Source organism: Falco biarmicus, chromosome 2, assembly GCF_023638135.1.
Source record: "Falco biarmicus isolate bFalBia1 chromosome 2, bFalBia1.pri, whole genome shotgun sequence".
In the NCBI taxonomy this organism is placed as follows: Eukaryota; Metazoa; Chordata; class Aves; order Falconiformes; family Falconidae; genus Falco; species Falco biarmicus.
The window spans coordinates 32,069,400-32,083,692 of NC_079289.1; the positions used below are offsets into that span (position 1 = coordinate 32,069,400).

Consider the following 14,293-nt stretch of genomic DNA (forward strand, 5'->3'; position numbering starts at 1 on the left):
CCTTCCGACCCAAGCCGTTCTGTGAATCTTTCCCACACCTCAGCCGCACAGTTTTATCATCCCCGCAACGCTGACCGGCTTAGGCCGAGGCTCTGGGCTGGCAAACCCACCTGGGGCGCTCAGAGCTGCCGGGAACGCCGGCCCGGCCGGAGCCCCCCGAGGCGCCGCAGTCCCCGCCGACGGGCAGCCCCCGCGCGGCGCGCGCGGCGCACACGACCCGCCTTCCCCGCCCCCCCCAACATGGCGTCTCTGCCGCTTCCGTCCGGCCCGCCAGCACCGCCCTCCTCCCCATGACGTCATCACCAGCGGCGGGGGGGCGCGAGGGCCGCCGGGAAGGGTGCGCGCGGCGGTGGCGGCGGCGGTTACCCAGCGGCCCTGGCGCGTGTGCGCAGGGCGGGAGCGGCGGGCGCCGTGCGGCTGCGGGAGCGGGTGGCGCTCCTCGTCTTCCTCTCCGTGTCGCTCCGCGGTCAGGCCCGGGAGGACGGACTCCCCCCTCGCCCCCTCCCACCCTCTCCGCCCCGGGCGGCGGCGGAGGAGGCGGCGGGGAGCGGCGCGGCAGCGGAAGGAGCAGGTGAGTGCGGCGGTACGGCCGGGGGCGCGGAGGGCGGGGGAGGGGAGAGGAGGGGAAGGCCGTGAGGGAAGGAGAGGCGGGGCGAGTCCAATCCGGTCCCTGCCCGGGGGCGGCGGGGCTCGGGGGCGCTCGGCCTTCGGAGCGGAGCTGCGGGGCGGCCGCGTTCCCGCCCGGCGCGGTGCGCCGTAGGGGCGGCCCGCCGGCGGCCGCGGGGCCGCAGCGCAGGTGCCGGTCATCCGGCAGTTTGCTTGGGGTGCGGTTCCGCCAGTCGGCGGCCGCGCTGGAGTCTGCCTCCCATATACTCGGATCTTCGCTGTTCGGGTTTTTTTTTTCCACTTCAATGAGGCTCTTGGCCCACTTTCTGGCAGTAAAATAGTTTCTGCTTTATGCGCTTAGAGGAACTACTAATTTCGCTTGTGTAAGTTCACTCATCACCATTTCTCTAGATAGTGGCTACAGCTAACTCCCATCCCTTCCAGAACTTGTAAACTGGGCATAGTGGGTTACTGTTATGGGTGGTTCGCTTAGGTCCTCACCTTTGACTTCTCTGCTGGATTATCACTCCAGCACTGATTTCTTGTCAACCTTCTGCAAGACGGAAGAACAGGTTTTGACAGATACTGGATTAGCAGCCAGGACCTTAAAAGGGATCTTGCTCTGATGGTGAAATACTTATGATTCCTCTGTGCAGATGGGAGTGGACAGCTCAGCCCATGAACTGAACGTATCTGAAAACTAGAAGTGTGTCTATATGTGGCTGTGCCTGAGATGATGCACCACATTTCTCAGCATGCTTGCTGGAGTGTGACAGTATGCTAATGTGGTGATCCAATTTACAGATTGGAGATACCAAGGGTTTTTTGGGATACATGTTATGAAGGCTGAGTGAGCTTGGATCTGTCCACACCAGTTGCATAGACTGTCACTTAGTCTGGTGAAACATCTTCTTTGAGTATGAGGACTCTGTTAGACAAGATATGGAATACTGTGTACTTTCTTTTGTGATACTAGGGCCTGATGGTTTAATTTATTTATTTACATGTAGAAAGCCAATCATGATTTTATACTTGTGAAAACATAATTAGCAGTTGCTTATCACTACTAATGGAGAAATAGCATATGTTAAATTCGAGGGATAGGTACAAGTTAATGTGGTGATGGGTTAACAGCACGGAGTTGTTGAAGTAAACTTGGAATAACTTCTAGTTTTCTGTCAAACAGGCTTCTTTGTGTGAGTTGAAGAGTGCTAGACTGACACCACATAAGTGTGCAACCAATATTTGACTGTTTTTTTTAAAGTTGGTTAACAATGTATTTTAGTATTTTTAGCATTATTTTTAGGTAGTAAACCTGTGGAGCTCCTTCAGATATCACTACTGTATTAGTATTGTGACATGGAAACATTAACTTTGTAATGAGAAACAAAACCTTTTCAAGTAAAAGCTCTTCATTTGGCAAAGTGAAGGGAAGCGCTGACATTTTCCTCTTTCTAAGCTGTTCTTTAGTTGTCCGCAGGAATTTAGTTTATCCTAGAGCATTATAATCAGTTTGTATCTCAACTTACATAGGATTTTAAATTTAAAATTTTGCTTGTTATTTTAAATAGCATATTTATCACTTCACAGGTAGGGGTTTGTAAGTGACATAATGTTTAGCCTGTGTATGGTATGCACATATGCATGCACAGATATTGACATGCTTACTAGTGATGTCTTCAACTTCTTAAAGAGATCTATATCTCCTTACAGTATTTTGTGAACTTTGCTTTTGTTCTGTTACATCTCAGTTTCTAATTTTCCTGGAGAAGCAGGATTATTTTTTACAGAGGACTGGATTAAGTTTTTCTAACAGAAAAACAGGTGTTTCAGATGTGTTTCTCTCGATCATGGCTTATGTAATGTCATACTTCTCTTGAAGAAAAATATTAAGCATGCTTGACACCAAAATGTAGGAGTACTGATAATAAAAAAATATAGAATTTCACTGAATATTGTGTCAATCATATCATACTTCATTGATTCCAATTACTTGGTTAGTGACCACTAGTTATACTCACTTCTCTCAAGTCTGTCTACATTTTAGATTAATTTGTGAAGTAACAGTGAGATATATTTTACTTCAAATGGTAGTATAATTAGTGTCATGAACAGACTGTCTCTCACCCTGGAAAAGTTACCTTGATTAAAAAATTAATCTGATTCATCTGTGAATAAGTAAATGTAGTGTTAAAATACCAAATTTATTTTTAAAGATTCCCCTGGATCTTATTTGTGTACGGGAAAGTGATACCTTACACTTAAAGCCTTAGCTAAGATTTCTTTCAGGAATACAATGCTCATTTCACTTAGTGGTAGTAAGCTGTTGCAAAAGTTGCAGAAACTTCAGTGCCCCTAAGTAGATTTAGCAATGCAATGTCAGGTACCTGAAATAGAGAAGTACATAATTTTCTACTTAGAAACTTTTTATAAAAGAAAACTTGGTAGTAATTATTTGAAATGTTGAAATATGAATGCTCAGGCTCAGTCCATACTGATACTCAGTTCTGTCTAATCCATCTGAGTCTTTGGTAAGGAGGTGGTAGTTCAGAGACACAAGCATTTGGTGGAAAGGAAAATCATTGCCCTGGCCATCAGTGTGGGGTTGATAGCAGGACTGTGATATATCAAGGGTAAAGCAACATATGAGGAAAATGTGGGAGAATTGAGCAAATCATGGGAATTTTTATGGGATGTTCCATTTAAATTGTTCTTTATTATCCATTAGTGTGCAGTCTGAAAAACTTTGGAAATTAAACATTTCACTTAAATTTTTTGCCCTTCACACTACTTCTTTATAAGCGAGGAAGCGTGGCTGATATAAAACTGCCATTATGTATCCGAGATTTCAACAGCAGTATCGTTTTAATAGTCTTTACGTTTCAACTTGATTGGTCTTTGAAAAATGAAAGTGGGATTGATTGCATTTTTAGATACAGTCTCTCAATTGTAATGTTTGACATAGTGAGAATTCCTCAGTTTGCCTCTGAATAATGTGTCTGGACTCTTATCCTGCAGCCTGTAAAACAGCTGTATTCACTTAACGGTGAAATCTCATGCACTTCTGGTTGCAGGCGTGGGACCCTCATGTGATAATATGTGCATACAGAAAGTAATATGCTGTGCAGCTGCAGCATGCAGTTCTTGTTTGTTTAGAATAATTTCTCATGCAATATCTCCTGTATTAATAATTTATCTGTTCTTAGTTACAAACTGGTGGATATGAGCCAGAATGTAGGGATAGAATTCTTGAAATAGTACATTTATTTGTCTCACATTCCAAGTTTTTAATTTATTTAAAATAAGGGTATTTACAAACCTTAGAAGATTCAGGGCTGGGTGATGTTCTCTTAATTTCCTTGCAGGAAATTATCAGCTAAAATATAGGGAAGTTGGTAGCCGGAATTAAATTATCTGTTGAGTTATGATGATGTCACCCCCTTTATCCTCTCCATATTTATAACTATTCTTTTAAGCCTAATCATCATCATAACTTCCTATAGAAGTTAATTCCAAGAAGCTACTATTTGCTGGGTGAAAACTAACATTAAAAACATAAAGATGTTTTGCCTCTGTTTCTTTGAAAATAAAAGGACATTCAAATTAGGAGGCAAAATGAATGTAAATTTTCGGCATTTGTATACGGCTATCATGTCAGTGTGTACTGTACTTACATATTAGATGCATTCATTTTATCTGTCCTTTGTGTGTTGAACCCTCTTCCTATGCCATTGCCAGTGCCGTTCTTCTAACCCTTTTTGTTTCAGATATGGCTTTTCTTACTGTAAATATTTAACCCAAAATCAGTATTTGGTATATGATCGTCTTATTAAAAATGCTTTTGCATATGTCAGTCGATTTTTGTATCCTCTGTTAAAGGGTGTAGCTGCATGAAAACATAGAAATTTAGTGGGGTTTTTGCTGAAATGCATTGGGAAACAATCCTGAAATGGAAGGGTGCTCAGCTAGGTGAGATGTGGTATTGTTTTGCTTTCTAACTTTAATGGTTTATCCTGTCAGACTTTATAACTACTGCTGCACATTGAGCTGTCCACAATGACTCCTAATTATTTTTCTCAGAAGACTGGACTAATTTGAACTCATAAAGTATTTAGATAAAATAATTTTTCCTTGTGTGCATTACATTATATTTATTTGCATTTCATCTGCTGTTGTATTACTCAATTTTCTAACTCATTTAGATCTTTCTAGAAATCTCTATTCTCCTCAATTTTTACTAATCCACATAATTTCTTACTACTGGCAAATTCTACTGTTTCACTGTGTGCTTCCACTAATTGATGTTAACCATTGTTTTTAATGTCTGGTATAAACCACATGGTTAACTTCTACCCTCTCTGAGCATCTTGGTTAATGTCTTGGTTATCTGAACCTCATTTATGAGATAAAATTCTTCAGATAATCCGATGCTTGGAGAAGTAGTCGCTAGAGCTGAGCTGAGAAATCTTTCAAGTACGTAGTGTAAGCTTGCTTTCTTCTGTTTATAAAGGAGCTAAAGTGCTCAGCAAGAGCTTCAGCACAGAGTTTTATTTGTAGAAAGTGCACAGGTGTAAGACTTCCGGAGAGGTCCCGTTGAAGTAACCACAGAATTCAGATAATGATGTTTTACCAAAGTACAAGAGAGAAACCAGGTATTACCGAAGTATCGAGTATGTAAGTTACAGCAGTATTACATTTTATGTGCATTTGTCCACATTTATACATTATACATTTTTTTGCTGTAGAATGGAACCTTCCAGTCTGAATGCTATGGGAACATATTGCTCATCAGATCAGTGCAAATTTGTATTAGTCCACTCTGGTGGGTGTTAGTTTAAATTTGTATTATTCTGACTGTATGGGTGAGCTTTTTGCCATTTGTAACCTCTTTGTGCGTGAGAAATTAGCTTAAGTGTGTGTGTTCTAAATGCAGTGATACTTGAGTAGGAGCGGAAGAGACAGCAGTAGGGCAGGAGATTGGTGTTTAGCTAATCAAGTTATATTGACTAAAGAGTTCTAGGGTGATGGCACTTTGCAATATGACAAAGAGGTGGTTTTTTTGAGCTGTATCTAAATAGTCCAGCAACTGGCAGATTTCCCCAAAATTATTTTATTTCTGTGTAGATCAAGTAGCATTTTGAGAATGGACAGTAGTTTTTGGAGCCTATTTTGCCCTTTTTCTACAACTTATCTCTAGTGCTAAATATATATATATATTCCCTTTTTTAAAAAAATAAAAAAACACCAATGGTTTACTTTCTATATTCAGTAACTCCTTCCTTTCTCAGGTAAGATAAATTGCAACTTCTTATTTATCAGACTTACACTGTATTTGTTTTAAAATCTGTTTTTATTAATGAAAAGGAGTTACTTGAGAAGTGTGTCACTGGTGTGGGGTTTTTTGTTGGTTTTGGTTTTTTTTCTAAACTCGGGTGATTCCAAATAGTCATAGGATACAAACCAGTAACAAACACAGACTGTGGATGATATCAAGGTGGTTTTTCGGTAGGTTGTCACATACTACTGAGGAGGAGAAAAATGAAGCTCTCATTTTTGGAGATTTGTTTCTGAAAATGGGAGCCATTGTAGTCAAGAACCTGTTTCTGAGAGGTTGGTGAAGTAACATGAAAGGCTCTTTTCACTTGAAGTCACTTGAGTTCATGTACAAAACATCTATGACGAAGGAAAGCATCTGTTCTCTGTGGTGTTTGCTACCTAAATGGATATGTCATATGATCTTTCCCAAAGGGAAACTGAAGAATCCAAAGCAGGTCATAAAACAAAATGAAAAATTATCATTACTGATGTTCAGCTGACTAGTTTAAATCAGAGACATTCCTTGTTATTAGATACATTTCACTCATTTATGACTTCTTTTTCTTTCTTCATCACCTCTGCAGCAACTCTTACAACGTTTATCATACTATTTTATTCATGTGAGTTCAGTGTCGATAGCCCCAAACTGAAGGATTTTACAGTTTTGCTTTTTTTTTTGGTTGAAGTAGTACAAAATGTCAAAAATTAGAAGGAAGGTCACAGTGGAAAATACCAAGACCATATCCGATAGCACATCCCGAAGACCCAGTGTGTTTGAAAGGCTTGGACCCAGCACTGGAAGTACTGCAGAGGTGAGTTGTAAAAGCGTTCTTCTTTTCCTCCCCATCCCAGCATCTTCTTTTCCAGGATTTAGGTGGTGGGAAAGAGTAGCTCACAAGTGTCAAATACTCAGATGTCACTGATGTTAGTAAAGGTGAAAAGAACTCCTTAACACATGGATGTTCGACATACTAATACTAGAATTTTCAAATAAAGCGTGTTGTCCCAGCTTCTGGAGAGGAGCAGTAGTACTGTACATATAATAGTATTTCCACCAACCTAAATTTTTCTCTGCCAGACCTGATACTCATTGTTGATTATTTTTTTAATTAGTTATATTACTGGTGGACAGAAATTACAGATAAATGGGAGTTAATGTGGAGTCATTTGTTTGTTCTGTCACACTCACACCAATGGTATTTCCAGAAATGAGTGTGAAATTCACCCAGTAATGTCTGTCTCTTAGACACAGTGCCGTAACTGGCTGAAGACTGGCAACTGCCTCTATGGGAACACATGTAGATTCGTACATGGCCCTTCACCACGAGGTAAAGGCTATAGCAGCAGTTATAGAAGGTAAATCAAGAACTCACTTTGAATTCTTCACATGCTGTAGGAAAATAGCTTTTGCAACTATGTCTTCTGTTTTTGTTTTTTTTTTTTTTTTAAAGTGAAATGCTGTGGTGTGCCTAATGGTATGTTTCATCAATAACCAATTGCATTGTGAAGCTGCTCAAAACAATTAATTTGGCAACTTGCCATGGGTTTTCCCAGGATTTTTGTGTGTATGTAGCTTTATAAAATGGAGTCCGCTGGATACAGATTAATTTCTTATATTACTTCGAAATGGGAAGTTCAAGTACCTTAATTTTTTGTGTAGTGTCACTGCAGCTTCTGATATGCCTTTCTGTCCTTTACTAAATTGCTGTTTTGAAGCTACTTACAGCAGTACTCACATACTTGCAGCCCTTCTGCCTTCGCTATATTATTTGATGAATAAGTTGTCTATGCTTTCTCTCCTGTTGTGAGAAAACACTTCTCTTTAAAACATAGTTTTGTGACTTTCTCTGTTCAAATATAGAACAAATACCCTGTACCATAGGAGATCCAAAAAGCTACTTCATTTTTCTGAAGAGAGTATTTTTTTATCTGCCCCTTCGTGTGTTACTATAATTTTAAAATGTTTTTTTCAACTGTCCTTTGTGTAGCGTAACACTTAACTGAAACTAAATGTGGCAGTAAGTTTGTAATATTCTTGCTATAAAGGACAAGATAGTACAGTTTTAGCATAGTACCTCTGTGTGAAGGCTTCACATTTTACAAACAGCTGTGCTTCATAATGGTACAGTAATGTCAATGTTACCTCTAGATGATGGATGGGCACACTGAAGCATCAAAGTATAAAGCAACAACAGGAAGGTTGGCATGAGGTTAGGGTTCTGTTTCTGGTTCTTTTTCCTGTTCCTGTGGCATACTCTGAGGATGATCTTGACTTTGCTTGTTTGATCTTTCTTTGCTTCTAGGGTGGTAGCAGCTGGGGTACAAAATATATCACCGAGTGTAATGTTTCTTTAGGTGTGGAAAAGATTTTATTCTGTTCTGTACTGAGTATTCCAAATGGGAAAAATGAGTGATTTACTGATAGAAATTAAATTTTAAAGCTGTTAGAATGTCACTTTCTCCTGGCTTTCAATGTTTGAAACGCTCAGTGTGTAGTTCTGCTTGGTCATTGCAAGAAAAGTGACATTTCTTTTAATGACTAAAGCTGTGTTTCTGCTTCACTGTCACCACTGACATTTAAGAGTAATGTTGATTTACTTCATTTTATTGCTGACTTTTTTTTTTTACTAGGACTGTATGAAAAAGTCAAACGACAAATCTTGCTGCTTATTTGCCTGACATTCAGCATTTAATAAAGGTGTTCTTAAAAAAAAAAAAAAAAGGGTGTGGAAGCCCCTACCTACTTGCACCCCCTGCCCCCCCCAAAAAAAAAAAACCCCAAAAACCACCCACACAAAAAAAACAACCAAAAAAAAACCCCAACCAAAACAGTCAAATGAAAAAACCCGTGTTTGTCTTTAGAAGTTTCTACTGATAGCTCTTGGCCAGGCACAGAAAAAGCTGGTTTATGTACATAATAAAATGTTGGCATTTTCATGCCATTTAACGTTACAGAGAGTTTTACAAATGTTGTCCCAGTATTTTGAATGCAGTTTTATTGGCTTCTTGCAAGCCAAGCTAACGTTGCTTCCACATCAATTGAGTTCAAGCAGTACCCTTGTTAAATTATCTGGGAGCTCAGCCAGGCCTGCTGGTGAAGTCTCTTGTCTGCTTTGCAAGCAGTTTGGTAGGACAAAGAACGTCTTGCTGCCTTTCTGTCTTGGCCCTTCAATTCCATACCTGTCTGAAATAAATACCATTGTTAATGGTTTTATCTGACCATAATGCCTTCCAGAGTTCAGAACATCACCAGACAGTAGGAAAACTTGACTCTAAAGTGTGAAAAAGACTCTTAAATCTAATTTCATTATAACACTGTTTCAGCATTAATGCTGTCAGCATGAATTTTAGTCTTGCTGTTACAAAAATAAAACCTAGCATGTTTTTACATATAAAGCTTTCCTGATGAGGATAATTAAGAACTTAGAGTAGGCATGCCAGTCTTCCAAGTATCTGAAGTAAGGAGAAGCTAGCAAGGAAAGAGCTGTCTATAAACATGATATCCCACAAGGAGTTTTGCTCTCTTGCTCCACTTGTAGATTGTTGGGTAGTTGCTTGGCAGCTTCCTGCTTGGTACCCTTATACTTTTGTAAGGATCTATGCCATCGTAGCATCCCTCTGTTAGCCCATCCAGTCCTCTTCATTCTGGATCATTACACTGGATTTAGAAAACAAACCAGCAGTAATAATAGGTAAGAACACATGGATTGTGCAGGGTTCAAATATTGTTGTGTGGGAAACTGAAAAATGGGACGATGTTTCCTGAGCATTCAGTAATAATGCATACATTATACACCAGTAATTGTCAATGCCTATACACACGTGTGTGTGCACATACACACAGGTATTCGCAGATAAGTGTGTTGTAATGTGTGCCTGTTTGTAGGTTGTTCCTGACACTAAGAGATACAGAAGCAAATGGAGGTGCTGGTATGAAAGTGCGTTTTCCTAACCAAGCCACTGAATATGGAGGACTGAACTGTTGCAGAAAGTGCTGCTGTTTAAAATCACTTAACTGCACTGCTAAAATTTCAAATTACGAAATTTTGCATGTTAGGCCTTACTTAAAAGATGGGCCCAGCGCAGAATGTTAAGTCATAAAAGAGAAATTTTTCATTGAGAAGTTTTCTTCTTTCAGTGTACAGGGATAATACTGTGGAGCCTTTTGTGTGAAAGGTTCTACCAGTTGCAGTCTAACCACATAATCTTAAACTGTAGAGGTAAAACTGTAGTTATCTGTTGAAATTCAGCAGTGTGCATTTTACCAGGAATAACCTAAGATCCCTTTTGGAGGGAAGCAGAGGGAAAGTTATGTAGAAAAGAAGCCATTGTGTAAAAATTAAAACTGTGGTACACCTGAAAGAAAGCAGTACCTACTACTACAGGTAGTAGACCAGCTTGTTTTTCAGTGCATTAAGCACTGTTTTCTGAAGTATCTAAAAATGCTCACAGCTTTCTGAGTAGTTATTTCTTAACATTTGACAAATTTTCAATCTTACTTTATTAGACAGTTGGGGGGGTTATGATGTGTTTGGGGAAGGAAGGGTAGGATGGTTACCATGAGTTTGCTCCAGCGTTCTCATAAAGCTGAAAAAAACCCGCAAACCCAAAGCAACAAAACCAAACAAAAAAACCCCAAACAAACCCCAGCTCTGAAGCTTTTTTAATTTCTGTGATTTCTTTTGTATCTTTTGTTTCTTTTTGATAACTTTTGTAATCTTTAAGTAGATTTGAATAATGTTTTGACAAAATGGGTTTTTTCTTCCTTCCCATACTGAAAAAAGTATTAATGGAGGGTGAAATAGTTTGGTTGCTTTTTCACTCCAGCATATAACTTAAAAAATAAAAAAAGATTAAAATATCAGATGTTTAGAAAGTACATGAGCTGCATTCAGCATAAGTTCTCTTGCTTTCTCCTTCAGCTACTGGGTTTTTTCCTGAAATTGCTCCTCTTGAGGAACAGTGTTTCTAGTACATTATCTATAATCTTTTTGCCTGTTAAATTAACTTTGTTTCACAGATCCAAATCCTTTGTGCCGTAGCTGAAATATTATTAAAAAATAAGGCATTGAATTGCCTTTTTAATGTTGAAGGACAGTTTATTTTTTTAGGTAGCTGATGGTATGCTTCAGAGAGTTTTGGTAATGCAAAGGAATTATCTTTCTAAGATGGAAAGAGGGGAAAAAAAGATACCTTTGCTAAAGCCAGTCACTTTAAAGAGGATATAATCATGTGTGCAAAGAAGATGACTTGTTTAGCTTTATATGCTGGATATTATTTGATCCTTAGTGCTGAAAAGAGCAACACGCTACTGTTTTGTACCTTTCCTCTGATCTAGATTGACCTGTATTTACAACTATATGAAGAATTAAATGCATTTAAAAATGAGAGCAGTCATTGGTCTTTTTCTTCTTAGATCCTAAAACACTTAACAATGTGATGCAGTTTAAAGGATTCAATATAGGTAACTTTGCAAAGGAGGAAGTGAAAACCAGTTACTGTTTCAAAAATGCACAGGTTGGAAATGACATCATACTAATTCAGGTTTTTGTATGCATAAGCTGTGAAAGACAGTTTACCCTTTGTGTATTATGTGACACAGGAAGGGTGGGAGAAAGAACGCTTTCTAAATGGAAACCCTAATTCAATCTGAAAAACAACAAATGTAAATTTCATTACTTAAGTATTATATATAACTCTTCTAATCAACTAAGGCAGCATCAGCATCTCTTTGATTCTTTAGTGTAAACTGACAGGTACATATCCAGTACTTTCATACAGCCAGTTCACAGAAGAATCTGTAATTATGGCTAACAGTCATCACAGAAATACCAGACTCAGGTTCAAGCCAGACTTACATGAAGAGAAAATTTGCTTTCTTGAACTGAAAGATCATTTGAAGCAGCTCATGCATCCCTTTTGCTTAGGAGCTAGTTTGAATGCAAGGGTTGTTCTCTTTTAGTGCATAAGTGTAAATGAACTTGTGAATCCATAGTAAGAGGTGACAAAGTTGTATAGATGTCTTGTGGTAGTGTAAGATGTTCCCCCTCTCCACATCACAGTAATACATTTTACAGGAAATATACCTTAGCTGTGTGACTTTAGAGTAGAGTTAATGCAATATTTTTTTAATTAAATAATGAAATAATTATGTTACTGCAAGATAGAAAATGGAAGAGGCCTCCAAGAGTGATTTTCTGGTGCATAGTCCTGCAACAGGTTTTTTTGTGGCACTCAGCAAGGTCATGGGAGGATGGCACCTAGATCCTGTTATCTCCACTTGCAGACTTCATCTGTATTCAGAGTTGTGCTTCTGTGTGACTATCACTGCTAGTCTACACTAGTTTGACTCTGTGTTAATTGTGTGTATATATATATGTATATATTTAAAAAAAATATATCAAAAATTGGCACAGCTTAGAATGTGGAGAAGGGTAAAGAATATCTTGAAAGACTTGGTAGGAGTGTTTGTGAAACACATTTGCATGATGATCAGAAAAAGATTTGTTCTGGATAGGACCACCTGAAGCTGATCTATAGTTCCTGAGTCATGCCATATATACATGCAGTAATTTCTCTTCTTAGAGTCAAGTCTTCCTGGTGTTCTGAAAGAGCTCGATTTTTAGAACGCTTAAGCTCATTAAAATGGAATCTTTTTTTATTCATCCACTTTGTTTCTGGGTGGGAGGTTTAGATCTTTCTATATATACTAATAAAAAAGATAATTAAAAGACAGATTGTATTCCTTTAAAAATAGTCCCATAGAACTGGTTATATTATGTTTCTGTATTATACAGGTCGCCAGAAAGACCCACTGGAGATCTTCGGGAAAGAATGAAGAACAAACGTCAAGATGTTGAGTCAGAGCCACAGAAACGAAGTACAGAGGAATCATCCTCTCCTGTTAGGGTAAGAATGGAGTTTGCAGAACTCCAGAATCCCTCAGTAGCAGTTGGGCAGTGTGTCCTAGAAACCTGATTGTGGTGACTTGTAATGTTTAAAATGTTTTAATGGACTGATCATTTTGTACATAGCATGTGGCATGTTTATTATGAAGTGTCTTAATGATTGTATTATTTTGCAATTTTATAGCACTTTCTGGTCTTTTGGTTCCCAAAGATTTTATAAATCCAGCAGACTAAGATATGTTCTAAACACTGATAAACAGGTATTTAATAACAGTGCAGACTCTTTGATTATTACCAAGAAAGTGTATTAACTGTTGTTCCAATCATCCACTGTTTCCCCCAACACTTATTCATGTCCATTGTATACATGCATCCCGACTCCAGTTATTCATCTCAAATTTGCTTTTGATCAGACCATGCAGTTACTGTTGTGCTGGTTCATTTTGCCCTCATCCCATACTCATCAGGCATCCCAGCTGCTCACTTTTGGATTTTGCATAAAATTCATTCGTTATTGTTCTCATTTTTTAATCATCCTTCTACAGCCCTATACCCCTCAAATATCAGAAGTTAACTTATTTTTAATTTGTGTTATCTGTTCCTTTTGTTACAAAAAAATAGGGGCAGAAGCTTGTAGTGTGACCCTGCACCTGTGTAACAATAGCACCAGTTATTCCTGTGTCATGTTTTTTAAGACCATCTTCATATGAATAATGATTACAAGTTTTTATTTGTGAAAAATTGGTTTTGCTTCTGCAGGTATTAACAGCATTTTTTTTTTTTCCTCGGTCGGTTCCTACTTGCTGTGTAAACTGGATTTTTGTCAGGTGTAAAGAAATCAACAGCAGCTGTTATCGTTAAATTAACAGAATGGCTTACCTTCCGATCATGTTTTCAGTTGCTGTTAATTTGTGTAAACTTTCAATCTTTTTACTCTTGAATGTGTTCCTTTTATTTTCTAATAGTTTGAATAAACTGTTCAGTTATTGAGTACGTGGTTGGTGGGAAAAGTGTTTTTTCCAACCGTTATTAAAAATTTACTGTAACTTTTTCTGTCCTGGTACAACTCTAATTTTGATGTAATTCTTACTTTTGGTTAGTTAACCCTGCTTTTTATAGTGTTCTATTAATGTAATAATAAAATACTCTTAAACAACTAAATCCCAAGTAAAGGTGAAACTGGAAGCAGGAATCAAAAGGAATTGAAGAATTAGTGGGTCTGTTCAAGTACCAAATAAGTATTTACAGGATAAGCATGCTACAGAGGAAAAAAAATGCTTTGCTTGAATCTCATAAAACAAGGCTGAGGAAACCACTGAGCTTTTGTATTATTTGCGCGGAGGCAACTCTCAAAATACGGGCTATCCAAAGGAAATATTCTGGAAAAAGTAGATGAAGAGGGGCAGTCGTCAGAAGTTGGCATTGCAAAGAACCAGGATATCTAAGCAAACAGAAGACCGAAG

The 14,293-nt window shown here is 38.6% G+C and overlaps 1 protein-coding gene across 8 annotated transcripts in view; it reads left to right on the forward strand.

Annotated features, from left to right (window-relative positions):
* The first annotated feature begins 275 nt into the window (after nucleotides 1-275).
* The window catches only part of ZC3H13 (zinc finger CCCH-type containing 13), a 49,468-nt gene continuing 35,450 nt past the window's right edge, over nucleotides 276-14,293 (forward strand). For 2 of the 8 annotated variants that reach the window (XM_056327461.1, XM_056327464.1), the window contains exons 1-4: nucleotides 431-571; nucleotides 6,609-6,734; nucleotides 7,169-7,278; nucleotides 12,720-12,831. In XM_056327461.1, coding sequence (XP_056183436.1) covers nucleotides 6,618-6,734; nucleotides 7,169-7,278; nucleotides 12,720-12,831 — 339 coding nt within the window. In that variant the 5' untranslated portion in view covers nucleotides 431-571; nucleotides 6,609-6,617. Of the gene's footprint in view, nucleotides 572-6,608; nucleotides 6,735-7,168; nucleotides 7,279-12,719; nucleotides 12,832-14,293 lie in introns of those variants that run through there. The other 6 variants (XM_056327456.1, XM_056327459.1, XM_056327462.1 and 3 more) reach the window with 5 other exon arrangements.